The following is a 25602-nucleotide window of genomic DNA, read 5'->3' as shown; positions in this document are numbered from 1 at the left end:
AAACAGCGACAATAATCTGTAATATTTCCAAAGCAACACATTTCTCTCCTTAATAAGAAACCGAAAGCATGAAATCATATCCCAGCATGCTGGAGGACATAGCCTGATGGAACATGGACATTCTTGTGCCACTGCACCAATTTTTGACAGTTGCATACATCTTTTAAATTGTTAATCAGTGCAAAGGTTAATCAATAAAATAAATAAGTCAATAACAGGTAATAGATTACTGGCAGTGAAGAATCTCGCTCAGATTTTTAATCCCGGTTTGGTTCACACTATCTGATACATTAGTTTGGGATTCATGGATTTAGTCAAATAAGTGAAATTTTAATAATTTAATAAGCTTTATTGTCACAAGTAGGCTTACATTAACACTGCAATTAAGTTACTGTGAAAAGCCGCGAGTCGCCACATTCCGGCGCCTGTTCGGGTACACGGAGGGAGAATTCAGGATGTCCAAATTATCTAATAGCACGTAATTTGGGAGGAAACCGGAGTACCCAGAGGAAAACCATGCAGACACGGGGAGAAAGTGCAGACTCCGCGCAGACAGTGACCCAAGCCGGGTATCGAACCTGGGACTGGTACACCACAGTGCTAACCACTATGATACCATGCTGCCCCATTTTCAAATTTCGCTCGCATGAAACTCGTTCTTAGTTTCTCTTCACATTCCTCCATACAAATGAGAATTGTTTTCTTCCACACTATCTTCTGCACCTGTGCAATTCATCTAGGCAGAACACTGCAGAATACAATGGGCGCAATTCTCCCAAAAGATTACCACGTGCGAATCTCCGGAAAGATTCCTAAGTGTGGTAGCGAGCAGAAACAGCTACGAGCATCCCAGTGCTCGGTCTGGTAAGGCCTGCAACGCAATAAGACATTAATTGGTCCACATAACGAGACCCCATAGGCTTCACTCCGCAAACGAATGCTCGTCAGTGGATTCACCAGGACAATACTCACCAGCCCACCGCTAACAAGGTCGAGCAGCACCTAAACAGTTCTTGCACTGCCAACAAATTCAACTCGCAGCCATGGCACCTAGACGACTGTCTCCAAGGTTTGGAGATGTGGACCTGGGGAAGCTCCTCAAAGTGTCGAGACCAGGATGGACATCTTGTTCCCCCAAGGGTCCCAGAGGGTGAGCCACAGGACAGCAAGTGCCGCCCGGGATGAAGTGGCAGTGGCCATCAGCTTGGGAGGTGTAACCAGTAGGACCAACACCTAAGAAGGTCAAAGACCTACACCAGGCAGCACGGGTGAGTTGACACCAACACCCCCTCCAGATCTTTCTGCCCCCATGCGAGCATTCCCCCCCCCCAACCCTCCAATTGGCCCCCAACCCTCCCTTCACCCCCCCATTCCCTTCAATTCCCCTCCACCATTGTGAAACACGTGTACGGCAAATGATGCCCTCTCTGGGTTTCCATAGGAGAAGCTCTCTCAGTCGCTGGGAGTGGCCCTAGACTGGCGGAGAGGTGCCAGACATAAGAATCCCCATGACCTTCGAGGAATGGAGCAAGGAGGTGAAGGGGGTAGCTGAGGGCAGAGCGGTCACCAATGCAGAGGTTGGCGCATGCCGCAAAGGTGAGGATTTACCAAGCCCCACCCCCTGGATAACCCATTACTCCCACTGACCAGGGGCAAAATTCTCCGACCCTTCGCAGGGTCGGAGAATCGCCCGGGGCCGCCGAAAATCCCGCCCCGCCGTGGCAGAAATTCTCCGCCACCCGGGAATTGGCGGGGGTGGGAATCACCCCTCGCCGATCGGCAGGCCCCCTGCGGCGATTCTCCGGCCCGCGATGAGCCGAAGTCCCGCCGCTGGGAGGCCTCTCCCGCCGCCGAGGTTTGAACCACCTCTGGTGGCGGCGGGATCGGCGGCGCGAGCGGGCCCCCGGGGTCCTGGGGGGAGCGCGGGACAATCGGACCCCGGGGGGTGCCCCCACGGTGGCCAGGCCCGCAATCGGGGCCCACCGATCGGCGGATCGGCCAGTGCCGTGGGGGCACTCTTTCTCTTCCGCCACCGCCACGGCCTCCACCATGGCGGAGGTGGAAGAAAATCCCCGGCACATGCGCGAACCGGCGGAGGTCTTTCTGCCAGCCCCGGCGCCAGGCGTCAAAGGCTGCTGGTGCTGGTTTTGGCGCCAGTCGGCGTGGTGCCAACCGCTCCGGCGTGGGCCTAGCCCCCAAAGGTGCAGAGAATTCTGCACGTTTGGAGAGGCCCGACACCGGAGTGGTTGGCACCACTCCCCTATGCCGGGACCCCCCGCCCTGCCGGGTAGGGGAGAATCCTGCCCCAGATGTCCATTCTCACGCAAGTCCTCCCACCGACACTGCGAGCTCATCTGGGGTGGCTTCATCCCCTGCCTCCCATGAGACCACCTCGGAGGAGAGCTCAGAGGATGCCACAATCAACACGTCATAGCTGTCAAGCCCACCCTCCTCCAGTGCAGAGCCACACATCTTGGTGGGCAACACTAGTGGTCAGGCTTCTGGGGCACAATCTGGTGAGCACCATACAGTTGCTGATGTACATCAGGTGGAAGTTGGAAAAACAGGCAAGACAGCAGTCGGAGGTCTGCTGGATCCCAGGGTCCAGCTGGGTCCCATAAAATGCTGAGCCGCTGGACCACACTATCTCGGAGCTGATGGAAGCGTCAGGAAGCGGCCGGGCCATTTAGAGGCAGATGTTGATGATACTCCAGCAGGTCATAGTCGATTGGAGGAGCCACAGAGGTTAAGGATGCAGGGAGATGTTGCTGGCGATACGTGGCATCGAGGCCAACACTAGGGTGCTGGGGTGGCGACTGCAATGGAGAGCCTAGTGCATGGTGTCAGCAGCATTAGTGGAGGTGTTCAAGGTGTAGCGCAGTGGGTGATGGCCGTGTCTGATGGCCTCAGCAGAATGGCAGACTTGTTGGGGGAATGTGACCCAGTACTAGGGTGACCTTGATGAGGTTCTGTGGGACATGTCCCGCTCTCAGAAGGGAATGGCTGAGGCACTGTGGAGCTTGTCCCAGTCGCAGGTGGGCATTGCCAAGATGTTGGAGAGCATGTCCCAATCACGGAGGAGCATTGCCGAGGGCGTCGACCATGGTGCAGAAACTATTGAGCCGTTTGCCAGATTATGCAGGGGCAGCTGGGACTCGAACAAGCTGTTCCTCTGTCCCGAGGTGAACCCCAGTGCCCTGTGGGCACCAAGCAGGATGAGAGGGCGCTGGGTGCCAACCCGGACCCATCCGATGGGAGTGGGTATGGTGACCATCAGCGCCAACGGGTTCCACACGGACAGGGCGGCACAGCTGTACATGGCATGTGCCGACAAGTGCACCGGGGCCTTCGGCCCCAGAGGACACCCGCCAGGGTCATCGAAAGCCACGGGCGCAGTAGGCAACAGGCTGCTTCCACCTCGGATGTGCATCCTGGGGACATACCTAGAAGTAGCAGTAGAGCAAGGAAGGCAAAGCACAATGAAGATCAATGAGAGAGCGCTGAGGGTGGAGGGGGGGAAAAGAGGTAGGTACTGGGTTAAGGGGCGGTGGGGTGAGTGGGTGGCACCATTGGCTATGGCGCCTCTGTCCAAAGATGTGCAGGTTAGGTGGATTGGCCATGATAAATTGCCCTTAGTGACCAAAAAGATTAGAAGGGGTTAATGGGTTACGGGGAGAGGGTGGAAGCGAGGCCTTAAGAGGATCGGTGCAGACTCGATGGGCCGAATGGCCTCCTTCTGCACTGTATGTTCTATGCCACCTTTTTCCTTAATGCGAGCCGACATCCAAACCATTGGCCCATCTCTCCAGCCGAGCCCCACCCCCCACCCACCCGGGCACACTGCGTGCAGGTGACGGGTATGACTGGACAATCAGCTACAGCCAGGGATCAGACTATGGTAGAGATGAGGAGCACCGACGCTCAGCTCTCGGCAGGATATCATCAACCCTCCGCCCTCAACATTGACCCTTGACGGTGCAGACACAGTCCCGAGTGATGCCACACATACCCTGGGAGGGTGGAAAATGGGGTTGTCAGGGAAGATATCGATGACGGACCAGGCCATGTCCTAAGTGACTTGGGCGAGTATGAGGGCCTCCCTGGCCCTCTGGGCTTGCTGAACCCTCGCCGCTGCCACTTGTCTTGCAGCCTCTGACTGGTCCTCTGGTTCATACCTGGGATCAACCTCCAGCACCTGCTGGGCCAGCGTCTCCTCATCCTCCTCGGAGATGGCCACACGTTACTGACAAACAGCGGTGGCTCCCACCCAAGGACCCTCTATTACCCTGTTTATCTCACCCCTCTCCCCCACGCCGGAACGCCATGTCCATGCACGCCCATCCGCAGTGGGCCCTCCTCAACTGACTCCAGACTCTGTACCCAAGACCTGCTCATAACTTTACCTGGACTGGGCGCTAGTCCCCGCCCCGGTACACTCATCCACTCTCCGACCATGGACATATCGCTGGAGCTATGTATCGTCCCTTGGGTGTTCGGATGTTGGCTGCTGCCTCTGCGGTGTGGCCTCCCGCAGTGTTCATGCACAGTGTCCAGGCATCGCGGCCTGACTGAGATGTTAGGCAATGACTCCCACATGCTACATGACCAGTACACACACGGGAATCCACTTGGGATGTGTGAAGTGCTAACTTAACCACTATTGCCAATTCAGCAATAGCCTTCAACCGCACGGCCACAGGCCTCAGCAGTCGGTGGCGGTTATGGATGGTAGGTGGGGCAGAGGGGCAGGAACAAGTGTTACTCCCGATCCAGGGGTTGGCATGGTGGAGCCATGCACGTTGCCCCCCCCCCTCTTGCATGCCATCCTACCTCAGCCGAGGGTGCCCCACCTCCTGCCGAGTACTGGGGTGGCAAGCTTATACCCCGGGCACTTTGCCTGTGCGCAAAAATGGCTACTCACCTCCTCGACTCCACGCAGAAACACCCGCCAGGTTCACCTTTTTAAAAAGGAGTACTAATCAAAGCCAGCGTGACCACTTGCTGGGGATGCTGCTGAATCATGGGAGTCCATTGGATATGGGGTGGCTTCCATTAATTGTATAGAAATAAGGTTTAAGTGGTGATTATTGGCTTCTCGCCACCGATTTTGTCCACAGGAGCAGACCATTGCATCACCAACTGTTTGGCGCCCAACGCGATTCTCGTTTTTGTCACTCCCGTTATTCACCGGTCTCATTGTGCTCTCTCCTCAGCAAATCAAGGCAGAAGAATCACGCCCAAAGTGTCATTTTGGGCGAGTTTGCCGGGTGCTTCCCACCAGCTTTTTGGGTGTTTTCCAGGCCTGTGTTCATCAACACTTGATTATTTTTCTGCAACTTTGGGAGTTCATCACTGATCTCGCCCATATTTTGAAATGTTTCCAGCAGTGGGGAAATGAACTCACCAGCCAGACCGGATCTTCACGGATCAGGGCACCATTTTGAAAGGGTACCCTGATCTCTAAGTGAGCATACAATTAATGGGAGCCACCCCATATCCAACGGACTCCATGATTCAGCAGCCCCCCCCCCCCCCCCCCCCCCCCCAGCAAATGGTCCCCTACACCCTCACCCATGGACAATTCCCGCCCCACTCCGCCCCAAGTGAGCACACCCTGCTATGGGGTCGCTGAGGACCCCCCCTTTAAGGAACCCCGCTTCACCACCCCCAAACCTTCATAACCACCCCCCATGCTCACAGTTTCGCGTTTGTAAAATATTAGAAGTTACTGACATTATTTATTTTCCATTGAATTATTTCACACCAACACCAAAGAATTTAACTATCAGTAAATTAGTAAAAGGTAATTGTTTGAAGCTTTAATACAAAAGGCATCATATGGACTAAATGTCATAACTATCTGGAAGAAAGACAAAACTTATGATGTAAAGAATAATGATGAGCCCACCTCTGAACCATTAACTTATTTGGTCTCTCCACAGATTCTGACCGACTGATATCATTGGGTCACGATTGTAAATTTAACTCAATCATCTGCGCAGGAAGCCATGGTGAGTTTTTATGCCAACAAGTCAAGGAATTGGACTGAGGCAGAAAATGTCCTAAAATGTATTTATTTTATGATGCTCCTTTCCTCATGGAACCAGGAGGAACATCAGTGTTCCTCCAAGCCACACAAGGTAAGTTTACGCCTCTCTTGCCAAAGATTTGTGCTTTATTTCTCAATCCCGAGACCCCCCCCCAGACAGAATGGCCCTCACAGCCAATGATGTCATAACCTTTTTTTTATTAATGTAGTTTATTTAGTGCTTTCAATCTGGTTACAATTCAATTATTGAGTCAATGAGACAAAGTTACAGCAACTGTGGTAGATTTTGTTGTTTAACATGATTTACTAAGTCACATCATTGTATGTAATGATGTCATACCCTTAATTCACAACTGTAATTTTCTGCACCTTCCATCTACTTTCCATTCAGAGCAGGTTGTCTAATGAGATTTAAATGTGGCCCAGAGTTAAAATCAGGGCTCTAGATTCAAATTAGTTTATATTTAAAGCTTTCGTCAGCTGTCCTCCCAAATTTAAGGAGTAATGTACCAATCCCTAAAGTTTCACTTTTTTTGTCCTTTTAAAGTTTGACCATTTAGTGTTATTCCCCTCAAATGCCATAGATTGCCACATTCATCTGCCCCAATCTACTATTATGTCCATGTTCTCTTGAAGTTGCTGACAGTGCTCCACCTGTTAATTTTGATATTGTACACCTTCACCCTATTCACATTGACACTTAGTTAGGGGAGTAATGGTTCCAAAACAGATACGCGGGCTATTGTTGTTTACATTTGCGAACAGATCTGTAGTGGCAAATATCAGAGCAGCAACATAGCATCAGACACAACAGCACTGCAACTTCAATATCGCATTCTGCAGAGTTTCTGGCTGCATGTTGCTCAAGGGAGTGCTGCATCAGCAGAGGGTCTTTATCCCGATGGAAAAGAGGAAAAAATACACACAAGAGTCTCTATAAGGCCATTGTTGCATGCATGACAATGAGTGGGTAAACTGAAAAGTTTGTTTGTGTTCCAATGAGTTGTGGCAATAGGATTTAAACGGTATTATTATCCATGGCATATTATGTAATGTAAATTATTTCTTTAGGAAGGAAGGAAAAGAGTGAATAGAGTCAGAAGTTGAGGGACCGCCAATAAATAGAACATAGAACATAGAACATAGAACAGTACAGCACAGAACAGGCCCTTCGGCCCTCGATGTTGCGCCGAGCCATGATCACCCTACTCAAACCCACGTATCCACCCTATATCCGTAACCCAACAACCCCCCCCCTTAACCTTACTTTTTTTTTAGGACACTACGGGCAATTTAGCATGGCCAATCCACCTAACCTAATCCATCTTACTCATCTTTCGACAATCATTATTTCAGCCTTGACCTAATTCACCTGATCATTCCTTCATCTAAATTTGATCAAGCTGGAACAAATATTGACCATTTGAAGAACAGAGTTGGAAGAGTGCACCTGGTCACTTGGCTGCCCCACAACCCCTTCCCTTGGCAAAGCTTGATTCATCTGGAAAATTCACAAGGCAAATGAAGACAGTGGCTTCTTGATTCTTTGTCGTAGAGTAGTGCTCCAAGCTCACTAAAGTTTTCTGGAATCTTTCTTCAATGATGCGTGGTCAATGTCAAACGTAAATGGCTTTCTGCCAGATTTTATGCCATATACTTAACCTAAGATGATTTCATATTGATATTTATCCAACCATTTGACTGCACTTGCTTAATATTTTTCTATTTATCCTGACAAGGAAAAACTGATTTACGATTTGTTATTATTAAATGGTGCTGGTCCTTTAAAAGCTTGATAAACGAGTCACCATTCACACAGCTTAATACATTTGTTCCCTCAACATCTGCCTCAAAACAGTAAAACAACGTCGAATGCCTGGAAAAGGAAATGACACTGAAGGACGCCGCAGTAATTTCACAGCAGCAGAGATAATGATCTTGATTGTGATGGGTGTTGGCAAATGGCAACGGATGCAAAACCAGTTACTGACAAGTTTACACATTTTGTAATAGCGACACTCCATGTACAGCTCAGGGAGGCTTGTGGAAATCAAGACTGATCATACAATATGGTTTCCTCTTGCCCTTTCCCATAGTCCCATTCTTGTTAGATAGCTGGTGGCTTATGCTCCTTCCCATAACCTTACTCACCTCTGCTGGATGCTGAATTATATACAAGCATGTGGCGACGTTCAATGGATTAACCGGTAGAAACGGGCAGAGGCAAACCTTCTGAGGGCGGCTGCAATGAGAAAGCAATATTAGTCAATAAATATATAGCATAAATTCAAACAGGAGAAAAAGATGTCAATATCTAGCTTCATAAACGTGAGAGTTATCTATTTCTGAGGGCAGACATTACATTCAGATGCTTCACTTAATTCAAAAGAGACTTGGTGTTTTATATGCTCTTTTAAGATAAACCATAGATAGAACGTAGGTTTTTCCTGCTGTTTTCCTGACCTGGAGAAAACCCAGAGGGGTCATTACACTTACAGAAGGAAAAAAGTTACTGTAAATGCAGCAAAACCTCTCACAGCAATTCAACTATAATTCACTTGAGAACCTATTTGGAGAACATCCCCACTTGGAGTACCTGAGCAGTGGTATTAAAGGAACAAATCAGGTAAGCAATTAGGCATTGCATGTCTGCCTCACACCTCAAAATAAGTCTGAGTAATGCCATAGGAAATTAAGACCACAGAAAATTGATTTTTATTTACAGAATAAAATTAAATTATTTGCATTTAGGCTGCACTTTTCATTTACTCAAGGTGTCCCAGAGCCCCACAGTGAATTAAATACTTTTAAAGTATAAACACTGCTGTAATATTGGAAATTTGGAACAAAAGACCCCCAAAACAGGAATGAGTTAAGAGGTCTGATAATCTACTTTGTGGATAATCTTGATCAGGATGCAGTAGTACAAGGGTCTGGCACATAACGGGTTAATGTGGGGTTGAGTACAGTACCACCCACACAATATGTAAGAGACCACATGACATACACTAAGGGTCAATGTAGTGTTGGACAGAACCATGCTTCTTTTATTCGTTCATGGTATGTGGGCGTTGCAGGCTGGGCCAGCATTCCCATCCCTAATTGCCCTTGAGGGGGCAGTGAAGAGTCAACCACATTGCTGTGGGTTGGGAGTCACATGTAGGTCAGACAAGGTAAAGATGGAAGATTTCCTTCCCTAAAGGACATTAGTGATCCGGATGGGTTTTTACGGCAATCAACAATGGTTTCACGGTTGTCATCATCAGATATTTAATTCCAGATATTTTATTGAATTCAAATTTCACCATCTGCAGTGGCTGGATTTGATCCTAGGTCCCCAGAACATTCCTCTTGATGTCTGGTTTACTAGTCCAGTGACAATACCACTATTCCAGTGCCTCCCCACAAAAAGCAATCATGAAGACAGCTCCGAGCTTAGACGTTTACTGTATCAATGTATATAGTTTCCAGTAGCTGATAAGTACTTATTGTTGAACTATCAAATATTACAAATACCTTAATAAGACCCACTGAACTATACCCAAAACCTTACAACAGAACCCAGGAGAATTCATCTACTCTTCCACGTAGACATGAGAGAATGTACAAACTCCACACAGTCACCCAAGGCCAGAATTGAACTTGGGTCCCTGGCACTATGAGGCAGAAGTGCTAACCATTGTGCCACCAGTTGATTTATTTATCATTACAATGATCAAATCACATTGGTAGGAGAACAAAGGTAGTTTTAAGGGATTCATCTGTATTGATAAACATAAAAAATAAGGTATACTTTTAGGTGTGTTTAATTTAATGTTTCTGTGCCTGGAAGGGTAAAACCTATATTTAGATTCATACTGGACAAAGGTGTTTGTATGTATGGGTGTTGGTTTCAATGCCAACTGTGATTCGATTGTGCTTAGAGAGGGTTACGGTGTGAGAAATAAATAAAATACATAAGCATGTGGGTGTTCCTTAGCAACTGGAAGTCCTTGTAATGTAAATAGCTTTTACATTTTAGTTTAGATAATTTGAGAGCAGTTGTAATAACCCCAACTAACATTTTGGACACTATGGGGAAATTTAATATGGCCAATTTGCCTAATCGGCAGATCTTTGAACTGTGGAAAGAAACTGGAGCACCTGGAGGATAAACACCCAGACACGTGGAGAATGCACAAACACCACAGAGACAGTGACACAAGGCTGGAATCAAACCCAGGTTCCTGGCTCCGTGAAGCAGCACTGCTAGCCACTGTCCCGCCATGCCGGGGGGGGGGGGGGGGTTCTGGGGAGAAATCCACAGACACTAACTTGGATTCAGAGCTAAGTGTGTATTTGACCACAGTCATCATGTGTGCTTAGAAGGAATGTTGTCTGTTAATGAGACCAGTGTAGGTCAAGATATACGTTGTAATTCATGTTCATCTTTAAATCTGTGTTCACGTATTAAGCTACGGGTGGAATAAAGGAGTATTGTATTATCATTTTTCATGTTTAATAAATTATTTTTCTTGTAGTTAAAAGTAACTAGCAATCCTGTGACACTGGCCAAATTCTCCTTTTGGGAGACTACGTTCTCCCGCCGGAGTGAATTGGAATTGATTTGAACTCCCGGCGAGTATCCCTCGCCAGGGAAATTTATGCATGGCGGGGAATACAAAGGATTCCCGAAAGAATCCCACTTTTAGGCCATAATTTTGAGCAGACAGCCTGATAGCGGGTCCCAGCAGCAGCCCCCCCCCCCCCCCCCCACCCGCCGCTATTGCAAATTAGCCTCCCACCCTGCATCATGGAGCAGCCCCCACTCCTCCCCGCCGCACTGCAAAGCAGTCCTCACCCCCAGATGTCTGAGTCGCCCGCCTTCCCCCAGGTACAGGGTTGATCCAACCCACCTACTCACTAGATACCCCCTGAATAGGGGGACCACCCTGAGACCCCATGAATAGGGAGACCCCCAAGACCCCCTGAATAGCACCCCCCCCCCCCCAAGAGTTCCCCTAACTGAAGGGACACCCCCCCAGAGAAGCCCTAAATAACGGAATCACCCACCGAAATGCCCTAACTAAAGGGACACACCCGAACTAAAGGGAACCCCGCCCCAGAGATCCCCTAAGAGACCCCCTCCCCCCACCCCACACACACACACACACACACACACAGACACACACACACACGCACACACACAGACACCCCCCCCCTCCCCAGAAAAGAGAACCCTGCCTGGAAGCTAGAGAGCAGTCCAGACAGGGGTAGTGAAAAATATTACTGTTGTAACATTCACCTGGGCAATACACGTGCTGGCTCAGACAGAGGAAGCACCAGATGTCCATTTCAGGAAAGAGAAAAGCAGAACCCCTCGGAACCTTCATCTGCAAGCCATTCATTTATTTATCTTAGTAGCTGTGATTTGAGGGTTACCCCCTTAGCCCAAGGCAAGATCCACGCTGGCAAATACCAGTAGTGATCCGCGCCCATATGATTCCCAGCTCGGAGGACTGGGGAATTGCAAGGGCCTATAGACTCTGGTGCCGGGCCCGCTGAATGGATGAAAATGAGTCATTAGAACCCATTTGTTTCCATTAGCGTCCTCCTGCTGGCGTGCGAGCGCGTACCCCAATCCCGCTGCCAGCGCGGGGCTGGAGCAGGGTGGTTGGCGAGGCTGGGCGCAAACTTGAATTTCGTCCGGATCCCGATTCTCCATCTGTGTTTCTCCATATTCTATTAAAAAAAATGTTAAAACTTACGTCTTCTGACCGGATTCCATTCCGGGATCTTCTCGTCCAGTTATAATATCTACTGGAATTGTAACAACATTCAGGGATAGTTATCCTGCCTATTGAGTAATTCAATGCCAAATGTTTCCCTGAACACTATTATTGTCAGAAGGAAATTTATTTTGCACTCCATTTGGTGTGGAATTAAAAATTATGTAAATTATGAAAAGTGTTTAATTATAATGTTCAATTTGTACCTTCTCAGACACTTTCTGATTACCTGTTGTTTTACATTTGAACAATTTAACTATTTTTACTCATTCACAGGACTTGTGCAATTCTGTAGGTCCAGCATTTATTGCCCATCCCTAATTGCTTTGAACTGAGTACATTTCAGAGGCATTTAAGAGTCAACCACATTGCAGTAGATCTGGAGTCACATGTAGGCCAGGCCAGGTAAGGATGGCAGATTTTTTAAAAGGACATTAGTGAACCTGATGGTTTTAAAGTTGACAGTGGTTTCATGGTCACCATTAGGATTTTTCATTCCAAAATTTATGAATTCAAACATCACTATCTGCCGTGATGGGAGTCGAACCCAGGTCCCAGAGCATTACACTTGGTCTCTGTATTACTAGTCCAGCAACAATACCATTGCCTTCCCGCTAACACCACCACCTCCCATTGTGTCTGTAGATATAACAGCTTTCTCCTACCAAAGTGAGGTGAGAGTGACTGCCCTTGACATCAAGGCAGCATTTGACCGGGTATGGCATCAAGTAGCCCTAGCAAAACTAGAGTCAATGGGAATCATAGGTAAAACATTCCGCTGGCTGGAGTCATACCTGGCACAAAAGAAGATGGTTGTGGTGGCAAATGCTCCAGGGCATCACTAAAGGAGTTCCTCAGGGTAGTGTCCTAGGCCCAACCATCTTCAGCTACTTCATCAATCACCTCCCCTCCATCATCAGGTCAAAAGTGGGGATGTTTGCCGATGACTGCATCATGTTCAACACCTTTCGCGACTCCTCAGATAATGAAGCAGTCCATGTCCAAATGCAGCAAGACCTGGACAATATCCAGGCATGGGCTGACAAGTGGCAGGTTACATTTGTACCACACAAGTGGCAGGCAATGACCATCTCCTACAAGAAAGGATCTAACCATCGCCCCTTGACATTCAACGGCATTACCAACGCTGAATCCCCCGCAATTAGCATTCTGGGTTACCATTGATCAGAAACTAAACTGCACTACCAACATTAATACTGTGGCTACCAGGGCAGGTCAAAGGCTAGGAATCCTATAACAAAAAACTCACTTCCTGACCCCCCCAAAATGCCTGTCCTCCATTTACAAGGCACAAGTCAGGAGTGATGATGTGGAGATGCCGGCGTTGGACTGGGGTGAGCACAGTAAGAAGTCTTACAACACCAGGTTAAAGTCCAACAGGTTTGTTTCAAACACGAGCTTTCGGAGCACGGCTCCTTCTTCAGGTGAATGGAAAGGCTTGTTCCAGAAATGTTTATATAGACACAGTCAGAGATGCCCCGGAATGCGAGCACCTGCAGGCAATCAAATCATCAAAGATGCAGAGAGAGAGGTAACTCCAGGTTAAAGAGGTGTGAATTGTCCCAAGCCAGTTCAGTCGGTAGGCCTCTGCAAGTCCAGGCTTGTTGGTGGGGGCCGAATGTAATGCGACATGAATCCCAGATCCCGGTTGAGTCCGCATTCATGCGTGCGGAACTTAGCTATAAGTTTTTGCTCAGCAATTTTGCGTTGTCGCGTCTCCTGAAGGCCTCCTTGTAGAATGCTGACCCGGAGATCAGAGGCTGAATGTCCTTGACTGCTGAAGTGTTCCCCAACTGGAAGGGAACAGTCCTGCCTGTTGATAGTCGCACGATGCCCGTTTATTCGTTGTCGCAGTGTCTGCATGGTCTCGCCAATGTACCACGCTTCGGGACAACCTTTCCTGCAGCGTATGAGGTAGACTACATTGGTCGAGTCGCACGAGTATGCGCCGCGTACCTGGTGGGTGGTGTTTCCACGTGTAATGGTGGTGTCCATGTCGATGATCTGGCATGTCTTGCAGAGATTACCCTGGCAGGGTTTTGTGGTGTTGTGGTTGCTGTTCTGAAGGCTGGGTAATTTGCTGCAAACAATGGTTTGTTTGAGGTTGCGCGGTTGTTTGAAGGCCAGTAGTGGGGGTGTGGGGATGACCTTGGCAAGATGTCCATCCTCGCTGATGATGTGTTGGAGGCTGCGAAGAAGATGTCGTAGTTTCTCCGCCCCAGGAAAGTACTGGACGACGAAGGGTACTCTGTCAGTGGTGTCCCGTGTTTGTCTTCTGAGGAGGTCGGTGCGGTTTTTTGCTGTGGCGCGGTGGAACTGTCGATCAATGAGTCGAGCGCCATATCCCGTTCGTACGAGGGCATCTTTCAGCATCTGTAGGTGTCTGTTGCGCTCCTCCTTGTCTGAGCAGATCCTGTGTATACGGAGGGCTTGTCCATAGGGGATGGCTTCTTTAATGTGTGACGTAAGACGCGACAACGCAAAATTGCTGAGCAAAAACTTATAGCTAAGTTCCGCACGCATGAATGCGGACTCAACCGGGATCTGGGATTCATGTCGCATTACATTCGGCCCCCACCAACAAGCCTGGACTTGCAGAGGCCTACCGACTGAACTGGCTTGGGACAATTCACACCTCTTTAACCTGGAGTTACCTCTCTCTCTGCATCTTTGATGATTTGATTGCCTGCAGGTGCTCGCATTCCGGGGCATCTCTGACTGTGTCTATATAAACATTTCTGGAACAAGCCTTTCCATTCACCTGAAGAAGGAGCCGTGCTCCGAAAGCTCGTGTTTGAAACAAACCTGTTGGACTTTAACCTGGTGTTGTAAGACTTCTACCCAAGTCAGGAGTGTAATGGAATACTCTCCACTTTCCTGGATGTGTACAGCTCCAACAACACTCACAAAGCTCAACACCATCCAGGACAAATCAGCCGCTTGATTGTTCCCCCTTCCACAAACATTCAATCCCTCCACCACCAACGAACAGTGGCAGCCTTGTGTATCATCTACAAGATGCACTGCAGTAACTCATCAAGGTTCCTTAGGAAAACTCACAACCACTACCATTTGGAAGGGCAAGAGCAGCAGATACCTGCTGGGAACCCCACCACCTGGAGGTTCCCCTCCAAGTCACTCACCAACCTGACTTGGAAATATATCGTTGCTCCTTCACTGTCGCTAGGAAAAAATCCTTGAAATCCCTCCCGAACAGCACAGTGGGTTACCTACACCTCAAGGACTGCAGTGGTTTAAGAAGGCAACTCACCACCAACTTCTGAAGGGCAACTAGGAATGGGCAATAAATGCTGGCTTGACTCCCACATCCCATAAATGAATTTTTTAAAACAACGGCGTTACCAAATTACAAGTAATGTCTGTTGCTGGCTGAGTAAAGTATCACACAAAGCATCTATTTAAATTTCAGTTGATTCAGGGGATTGAAGATAGTTATACAAGAAACTTTAATCAGTGCAGAGTCACAATGGACAGAATGCTGATTAGCTCTTTTACAGATTTCTGCCACCCATCCAAGGTAGTTTCCAAAGTTCAAAAAACAATCAAAATACAGGAGCAAGACATCTGAAATACATAGATACACAGAAGATAGGAGCAAAAGGATGCCTTTTGACCCTTTGAGCCTATTCTGCTATTTATCAAGGTCATGGCTGATCATCCAACTCAATAGCTTAATCCTGCTTTCTCCCCATAACCTTTGATCCCATTCGTCCCAAGTCTGAATGGGTTTCCTCCGGGTGCTCCGGTTTCCTCCCACAAGTCCTGAAAGACGTGCTTGTTAGGTGAATTGGACGTTCTGAATTCTCCCTCTGTGTACCCGAACAGGCGCCGGTGTGTGGCAATACAAATGTATCCCAAGTAAACAACATAAAAGCTTACTGGCCTCAGCATAAGCAACACAAGTCAGTCTGTAACATTGACACATTTATGTTGGCAGATAGGGATTTGGCAATATTAATGAAAACAAACAAAAGTCTGCAAATTTACAAGTTAAAATGCTTGCCTTCTGTAATCATTTTCTATTGTTTTTTTAATTGAGACTTGATTTACAATTTATTTTAATACTTGCAGGAAGCATGAAATAGAAAGTAAACATTTTCTAAACATTTCTTGAAGTTACTAAAAAAAATTTTGATTTAATTTTTAAGTTTTGTTGAAAGACGTTCCTCAATTATTTTACAGCAACATCTAGATCATTACTGTGATAAAGCCAAGGGAGTCCAACTAGCTTCTTAAAAGTCCTTTATTTCAGCAACAGTATCATACATGCACATGGACCGGTTACCTTTCATCTGGTCCTCGTTCCCTTTTATTAGCTGGCGCTACAGCTGCCTGCCTTTGATGTTAGTGATGGGTTAACTCAGTCCAGTTGAGCACAGGGAACAATCATGCCCAGCTGGATGAGTCCTGTGCAGGTTATGTAGCCATCTCAGATGGCCACCTGCAAAGGACCATGGAAATTATGGCCAACTCAGGACTCAGACACACTCTGAGCTTGTGTGCGTATTTGCAACCCAGCTAGCTAGACGCGATCGAAACCTCTGCTTGTTTGCATTCTAATGGCCCATTTCCCCAGAACAAAAGGACTGTACTCTGGTAACCGATACAGATGCAGACTAACCGGCGCCACTCCCTTTGCTAAGAAAGCCCAAACAGCCAAGGTCAATGACCGCTCAGGACACGCCCAGCCATCAAGGCACCCGCCCCTTTATTGGCCAAAATCGAAGGCAGTGATCGAAGCCTGTCGAATTATTGGGTCCAAAGCTAAGGACCGTCCCAAAGAGAGCAAAATCCCAGAGGGATAAAAAGAGACACAGCCATGTGTTCGGTCTCTCTTGGCCCCGGCCTACACCTGAAACCAAGTGTAGCATTACGACCAGAAGACAAGTTCGAGACCAACAATCGCTACCAGACAGATGAGCCCAGCAGAAACAAAGCCACTTCTTCTACCCAGCCACGCAAGATCCAAACAAAGGCCTTGTTCACCTGCAAAGAGCCGGTTGCCCTGAAGTTAAGTATAGGTTATTGTAGTTGTTAGATGTAGTTTAACTTGTAATGTTTTGTGTTGCATGTCGAAGTAATCCTTGTGGGTAAATAAACCATCTTTGAACTTGAACTGACTAACTGGTTGTGTGGTCCTTTGATCGATATCCGGTGGTATCATTTGATACCTGATGACTCTGAAAAGCAATATCATTAATAACTGCCATATCTAGTTAATTTGGCAACATTATTGGTGACGCTAGTGGGATAGTATTCCACTCATTAAAAAGAGCAACATTATTGGGGTCTCCGGTGCAAATTGGCAACATTATCGGTGACTCTGGTGCCGATTGGCAACAGTTACTACAGGTCATCACATTTAAAATGTATCAAAATTGTAACATTCAAAGAAGACATTTGGTCCATTATTGCTGCCACAAGAGTAGCAATCCTATAACACTCCGGCGCCGGTTCAGGTATACCGAGGGAAAATTAAGAATGTCCAATTCATCTAACAAGCACTTTCAGGACTTGTGGAAGGATCACGGAGCACCCGGAGGGAACCCACGCAGACAGGGGGAGAACGTGCAGGCTCCACACAGACAGTGACCCAACTTCATTGCAGTGTTAATGTAAGCCTACTTGTGACACTAATAAAGATTATTATAATCTCATGTATCTATCTATCCATATCAGTTTGTTCGTCCTTTCATTCAACCATCAATCTAACCGACTCTTAAAATGTCGACACAGTCTCTACTTGAATTACTAGCTGTATTAGTGTGTTCTACACTTGGAAAAGCCTCTGTGTAAAAAAGATTTCCCCTGTTTTCTGTCCTATATCTCTTGCATTTAATCTTATTGGAAGTTCACTCATTACAGATCGTCAAACACTAGAAACAAGGGTTCACCCATCTTCTGGAAGGGTCACTGGATTTTGTTCGACTCAGGAACGTGACTGGCCAGTGGTTGGCCGTCCCCCAAAATCATGTACCTCAGGGGTGAAAGTTCTACCCACCAAGTGGTGCCAGCCAATCAGAGGCTAGCTGCTCGATTGAATGGCAGTATCATCAGGAGCTAGGGGCTGCTGACGGTACAACACAACCCAAGTCCTAGTATCAGCGTTGCATCCCAAGCCACAGGTGAGCGATGGCAGGAATGGGGTGGGGGGGGGGTGGCACAGGGGGGTCAATGGGGACAGAGGCGATTGGGAATAAGGGCAGGAGGGTGACTCTCAGTGAGCCCGTGATGCTGGGACCCTCGATCAGATACAGAATGAGTTTGAACGAGGGTCCTCACCAAGGGACCCTTCAAGCAATCCCATCATGCTCACCACATGACAAGATCTGGGAGAGTGAAGAAATACTCTCAACTTGCCTGGAGACATGTCATTCCAATAACACTCGTAGCTTGACACAATGCAAGACAAAGCAATCTGCTTGTAGACTGACACAATCCAAGACAAAGCAGTTTGATTGATCAGCACCCGCATGCACTGATTTAAAGATACCCCGCCTCTATCACCAGCATATGGAGACTGCAGTGTTTATTATCTACAAATGCACTGAAGGAAGTCACCAAGGCTTCTTTGGCAACAATTCGCAAACCCATAACCTCCACTGCCTAGAAGTACAAAGACAACAAGTGAACAGGAAGACCGTCATATCCACGATCCTCTCCAAATCATACATCATCCTGACTTAGATACATTGCAGCTCCTTTATCATCACCAGGGTAAAATCCTGGAACTTCATAGCTAACAATATTGTGAGAGTAGGGAATTCTGCAGATTCTGATCATCTGAAATAAAAACAGAAAACATGCTGGAAATGTTCAGCAGGTCTGGAAGCAACTGTGGAGAGCAAATCGAAATAGAGTTAATGTTTCGCGTCAAATATGACCCTTCAGTTCAGAAGAGTCACATTCGATTCAAAATATTTGATGTGAAAAATTAACTGTTTCTCTCTCAATATTGTGGGAATACCTTCACCACAAGGACTTGAGTGATTCAAGAATTACCAGCATTGCTTCTCGCAACAAGGGATAGGCAATAAATGCTGATCTTACTATCAATGTCCATATCCTGACAATCAATGAAACAAACTCAAGGCTCTATGGGACAGACACGATGGACAAACTGATGTTCTTCTGACTTTTGGATGTCTCTAAATCAGTCCAGTCACGCTGTGTTCTGATGGCACAGTGGTTAGCACTGCTGTCTCATGGCGCTGAGGACCCGGGTTCGATCCCAGCCCATGTGGAGTTTGCACGTTCTCCCTGCTTTTGCATGGGTCTCACCCCCACAACCCAAAGATGTGCAGAGAAGATGGATCGGTCACGCTAAATTGCCCTTTAATTCGGAAAACAAATTGGGTACTCTAAATTTTGTTTAAAAAGTCACGCTATGTTATCTTTAACAGAATAATATTTGAGTTTATACTGCTGTTAAACAAATCATATACTTATAAGAAGTTATCATTTTGTACAATTGTGAAACTAGCATGGGTTTGCCAAAATAAGTCATTTATTTATTTCCACTCCAAGTCCCAGCTGCCAACTCATTTTGGGCCTAAAATGTTCCTTTCTCAAAAGTTACAAAAATCTCTGTTCCATTCCTTTTCAATCCTGACAACAAACTCCATGTCCATGCCACAAGTCCCAGCCCATTTCCTGGTCACCCCTTCAAGTTGACAGAGGGCAGGATTTGCAGTGTGCTTCAGGAACCCTGCTGCCGGATCGCAACTTCTTCAACTTCTTTATTCTCAAATAGAAATTACCTAATTTTGCCAGGAGTGGGTTCAGCACCCAATTGGCAATGTGGAGGCAGGGCACAGTCAACAAGGATCCTTTAAAAAGGTAAGAGGCAGCCAAGACTGGGTCTGCCACTTGTGGAGATGGCTTTCAGGGAGAAGAGTGGAATAAGGCCGGCATTGCCAGGGGCTGGTGGGTAATGGATAGCCTCCCAGACTTTTGAATGCCTTCCTGGATGCCCGCATCAAGGCTGTGCCTGAGAGGCTGCAGTTTCTTCTCAGCCTCTGGCCAATACAGCAGCCCACACCTGCCACTCAGTGAAAGGGCCTGGTTAGAGGTGGCAGAGATGGTCAGTAATTGCAGCATGACTAAGAGCACAATGTCCAATGTTGCAAGAGCTTCAATGACCTCATAAGATCTGGCAAGCTGAATGGCAAGTGGCAACCACGGTCCAGGCCTCCAACTCCAAGCTCAGAAGACTGTATATATTTAGTGCTCTCTAACATTGGCAGAGCTAGTCACTGAGGTGTCAGACACCCTCATGTGTGGGCTACTAGTAAGCAGGGGCACCACTGAGGTGGGCAACAGCTCATGCCAATATCACGTTATGAGAGTTGAGGGAAGGCAGCCTACTCATTCTTTCCTCATCCTGCAGAGGAATCACATGTGCAATATCCAAGAGATGGCACAGACGGAGGTAGATTCTTGTACCTGCATCAATTCAAAGCAAGTAGCAGTGCTGAACATTGCATGGGCGCCAATGCGGCAGGGTATCCAACTTGGAAAAGTTGGAAACCATGAAGAGCTGCTCACTTAATAACTCCATCATTAGGTGAAGGACATGGAAGAAATTTCTGCCCAATGTGCTGAGGTCATCAACCAGTGTCATCTCAGACCTTGGTTGTGTTGAGGCACTTGCTGAGATGTCCAAGTTATAGAGGGTCATAGAATCCCTGTAGTACTGTAGGAGGCATTCAGCCCACCGAGTCTGCACCGACCCTCCGAAACAGTACAATACCAAGACCCATTCCCCAGCGCTATCCCCATAACCCTGCACATTCATCATGGCCACTCCTCCTAACCTGCACATTTGTTTGCACGAAGGGAAAATTTAGCATGGGTAATCCACTTAACTTATCAACTCCTTCTTCTTGTCAATCCTATAAAGACTGCAGGCTGAAACGCACAAAAGGAAACTCCGAAACAGCACTGTGGGTGCACCAATATCACATGGACTACAGCAGTTCAAGAAGGCAGCTCATTGCCGCAATCTCAAGATAATTATGAAAAATTAAGAATGAATTAGGGATGCGCAATGACTGTTGGCCTAGCCAGCAATGCCCACATCACGTGAAAGAATTTTTAAAAAATGTCACCAGCCTCCTTGGTGCGGGTTGGGGTGTTTGACATAGACTACACTGGCACATCCTGTGTCTGCACCATCCACCATTGCAAACGCATTGACACCAGGGTTGGGAGGGATGAAAGAACACAGTTTAGATTACAACAGGGAAGATAGGTAAGCACCACTACTGAGCAGAAGGTGCAGAGAGTGGCAGGGTCAGCTGTAGGCAGTCTCCCTTTGGAGGATGGAGGACAGACAAAGCCTGCTTCGGAGCACAAAAGTGCTGGGCCTCAAGTGTCACAGCATGGAGGACCTGTCTGGAGGAGTAGAGGCCGATGAGTTTCTCATGGTTGGGTATCTCTGAAACAGTGTAGAATGATGGGCTGACAATGGCAGAGTCCATGTAGTACATGTGCTCTGTCATTGCTCATGGGTTTGAGCATTCCATCTCCTCCTCTGAGAGAATGGCCACCCTCTTGAAGAGCAACATTCAGCATCACTGAGTAGATGCAGGTGTAGTGCACTGCCATGTACAGAAAGAATGAGACACTTTGTAGCATGGACCACTCATTGTCCATGAGGTTGCAGAGATGCCTGGAGTGGATGCCAGCTACGTCTCAGTCAGTCAATAGCGCCTTGAGACGGTGGAGACAATCAAAGAGGCTGATGAAGTGCCACCTCTAAGGTGGTATCTTGCCTCCTTAATCCCTCCAACTCAGGAACCAGCCATGCTGCAAGGCCCTATGGCAGGCTCTGCCCTGTAATGATGCAAGCTCAGAATATATGGAGGAGCCCTAAGGTAATCCGCGTGACGAGGTTACAAGCCACAGACATCTCAGTTGGTTGCAGGTACAATGGAACAGGTTGCCTCCACCTCATCCTCAGCCACATGGGGACAATAAAAGCAGACGTAAGTGCAAGGCACCACATCATTAGCTGCACTTGATCGATTACCTGGGTGAAGCTTGCATTATTTGTATTTACGTTGATTTATGTAGTTCTAAAATTACTTTTTTTCTTTTAAATTTAGAGTACATCCAATTATTTTTTTTCCAATTAAGGGGCAATTTAGCATGGCCAATCCACCTAACCTGCACATCTTTTTGGGTTGTGGGTGTGAAACCCACGCAGACACGGGGAGAATGTGCAAACTCCACACGGACAGTGACCCAGGGCCGGAATTCAAACCCGGGTCCTCAGCACTGCAGTCCCAGTGCTAACCACTGTGCCACCATGCTGCCCCTCTAAAAATATTTTTGATGATATCGCTCAGACTTCTGTTGTTCATAGTGTGGTGGGGACAGAGAAGGTGGCTAAGGGGGGAGTGGTGAGGGGTGGGAGGCACTATAGACTTGTTTTGGGTGCTGGGTCTGTGAGGTGGGTCAATGGCGGCAGTGGAGACCCCATGCTCCTCATCTTTGGGTCGCAATGGGACTGTGTGCAGGCTCGAAAAATTGCTTCAACGGTTTAAATTCAGAATGCAAATCATGTGACATAGGGATGGGTGTTAGTCAGGTGAGGCACTGACAAATTAACATGGTTATTGTGATCATGCCAGCCTGCCGATTCCTATGAGGACAATAAGGTGTAGGTGCTGCGTTTCTCTGGAGCACCCTCTTCATCCTCCATCTGCATAATCTGGATGTTGGTCTGAAGAGATGTGACACATGTGACTCGCACAGAATGAAGAAATCATGGCATTTTCCCAGGAACCAAATGCATAGCTGCAAAATGTGCTTCTTGTGGTCACAGGTCAACTGTGCATTCAATGAGTAAATTTTTTTTCTGTTGTTTTGAAGAATCTGTCTGGCTGATCTCTCTGTGCCTTCATGGATTTTTTGGGTATAATCAATGACCCCCCTGGACCTCGGGGAACCAATTGATGGTGGCATTGCTGACCCCTGTGTGTCAAAATGGATGTATTCCTCCCCTCCCCTTCCCTTCTGGAGTAGGAAATCTATGACATGCCTGATGGTATGATAAGCTGCTGACTGGGAAATGCTACCCGGATCCTCAGTTGACCCCTGAAATATCATGGATGCACAAGTAACCTTAATGTCTGCAAGTAGAGCACCTCCATCGGGGACACAAAGCAACAGCCTACTTCATCACTCGCGCTCTGTCATTCTGCACTGTAGGTATTCCATGATTTACAAGCAGCTAACTCTTGGGCAGTTCACCAGATGTCATGAGTAGCACCTTCTTCCACTTGCAGCCCTTCACTCTGCTTCTCCAGCCTTCTCCTGACCAGAGGATGCCTCTGCTGGCTCCTCCTCATTGCTCTTCCTGATGTCAGAGTAGCCTGTCCCCATCTCAGAGCGTCCGGTCGTTTGTGCAACAGGCCTTCTTCTGCCAAACTCTGACGTCCCTCTCAGGACTCCAACCTTTCACCAGCCTCTCAGTTCCTGCCATCACTACAGCCTTGGTCAAAACATGAACAAAAGAGCTAAGCTCAAGAGGAGAGGCGAGGATAACTATCCTTGACATCAAGGCAGCATTTGAGAAATATGGCATTCAAGGAGCACAATTCAAACAGGAATCAATGGGAAATAGACAGAAAACTCTCCACTGGTTGGAGTCATAGCTTTCAGAAAGGAAGATGGTTGTAATTGTTTGAGATCAATCATCACAGTTCCACAACATCACTATAAGAGTCCTGAGTAGTATCCTCGGCACTATCATCTTCCGCTGCTGCATCAATGACCTCTCCTCCATCAGAAGTGGAGATGTTCACTGAGAATTGCACAACATTCAGTATCATCCTGGAATCCTCAGAAACTGAAGTAGGGACTTCCGATTGCGGCGATGCGGAGCTAAGCCGCACATTCGGTGGCTCCCGCTATTTTTGGACTTTCGGGCTCTTTTAAGGGCCCGCAACGGCGCTGTTTTGACTTTTCCCCGGGTGGGAAGGCAGCCTCTGTGCTTGGCGGCCGGTGGATGGGCTGGACTAGAAGTGGAGCGACCAGAAAATCAACTTTGCAGCAGAAGAAGGTGCGAGGCAGAAAGGACAAGATGGCGGCGGGCGGGGAACCGGCACCGTGGCAGCAGTAGGTGAGTGAGCAGCAGGAGCTGCTGCTGCGTTCCTTCCAGGAACTAAAGGCTGAGATCCTGGAGCCGTTGAGGGCATCGCTGGACAGGCTCGGGACGACTCAGACGTCTCAGGATGCGGAGATTCGGGAGCTGCAGCAGAAGGCTTCGGAGAACGAGGACAAACTCCTGGGCCTGGCGGTGAAGGTGGAGTCGCACGAGGCGCTTCACAAGAAATGGTTGGCAAGGATGGAGAATCGCTCCCGCCGGAAGATTTCAACACGGTGCTGGATCTGCCACTGGATTGATCCAGTTCCAGGATGGGTAGGAGGCCTGCGGCGGCTAAGGTGCTGAGGGGGTTTATGGACCAGATGGGAGGGGTGGATCCATGGAGGTTTGCGAGGCCGAGGGCCAGGGAATTTTCATACTTCTCCCATGTGCATAAGGCCTACTCCCGGATCGATTTTTCGTTTTGAGTAGGGCGCTGATTGCAAGGGTAGTAGACGCCGAGTACTCGGCGATAGCCATTTCGGACCATGGCCGTTGTGGCGCTTGGAGGTGGGGCTGCTGGCGGATGAGGCGGTGAGGGGGCGGGTTCGAGTATGTATTGAGAGGTATCTAGAGGCCAACGATAATGGGGAGGTCCAAGTGGGGACGGTCTGGGAGGCGCTGAAGGCGGTGGTTCGGGAGAGTTGATCTCCATTTGGGCCCACAGGGAGAGAGGGGAGCAGAGAGAAAGGGAGAGATTGGTGGGGGAGATGGTGAGGGTGGACAGGAGGTACGCGGAGGCCCCGGAGGAGGGATTGCTGAGGGAGCGGCGCAGCCTTCAGGCTGAGTTCGACTTGTTGACCACCAGAAAGGCAGAGGCTCAATGGAGAAAGGCTCAGGGTGCGGTGTACGAGTATGGGGAGAAGGCGAGTAGGATGCTGGCACACCAGCTCCGTAAGCGGGATGCGGCCAGGGAGATTGGTGGTGTAAAGGATCAGGGAGGAAATGTGGTGCGGAGGGGGATAGACATTAATGGGGTCTTTAGGGACTTTTATGAGAGACTATATCGGTCCGAACCTCCGGCGGAGGAGGGGGGGATGGGGCGCTTTTTAGACTGGCTGAGATTTCCGAGGGTGGAGGAGGGACGGGTGGAGGGTCTGGGGGCGCCAGTTGAACTCGAGGAGCTGGTCAAAGGGATAGGGAACATGCAGTCGGGGAAGGCACCGGGGCCGGATGGGTTCCCGGTTGAATTTTACAAGACGCATGCAGACCTGCTGGGCCCACTGTTGGTTAGGACATTTAACGAGGCAAGGCGGGGGGGGCTTTGGCCCCGATGATGTCTCGGGCGCTGATCTCCTTGATTCTTAAGCGAGACAAGGATCCCCTACAGTGTGGGTCGTACAGGCCGATTTCACTCTTGAATGTGGACACCAAGTTGTTGGCAAAGATCTTAGCCACAAGAATTGAGGACTGTGTGCCGCAGATTATTCACGAGGATCAAACGGGGTTTGTGAAGGGGAGGCAGCTGAACACTAATATACAGAGGCTCTTGAACGTTATAATGATGCCGGTGGTGGAAGGGGAGGCGGAGATAGTGGTGGCGCTAGATGCGGAGAAGGCCTTTGATAGGGTCGAGTGGGGGTACTTGT

The 25602-nt window shown here is 48.3% G+C and overlaps 1 protein-coding gene across 1 annotated transcript in view; it reads right to left on the bottom strand.

Moving 5' to 3' along the window:
- Positions 1 to 25602, bottom strand: part of dtwd2 (DTW domain containing 2) — a 174051-nt gene that overhangs the window by 93484 nt on the left and 54965 nt on the right. Inside the window, exon 2 of the mRNA XM_038805044.1 lies at positions 8201 to 8291. Coding sequence (XP_038660972.1) covers positions 8201 to 8291 — 91 coding nt within the window. The remainder of the gene's footprint in view (positions 1 to 8200; positions 8292 to 25602) is intronic.

Source organism: Scyliorhinus canicula, chromosome 8, assembly GCF_902713615.1.
Source record: "Scyliorhinus canicula chromosome 8, sScyCan1.1, whole genome shotgun sequence".
Lineage (NCBI taxonomy): Eukaryota > Metazoa > Chordata > Chondrichthyes > Carcharhiniformes > Scyliorhinidae > Scyliorhinus > Scyliorhinus canicula.
The sequence above is the reverse complement of the archived record's forward strand: the minus strand, read 5'-3'. Positions and strand labels throughout refer to the sequence as shown.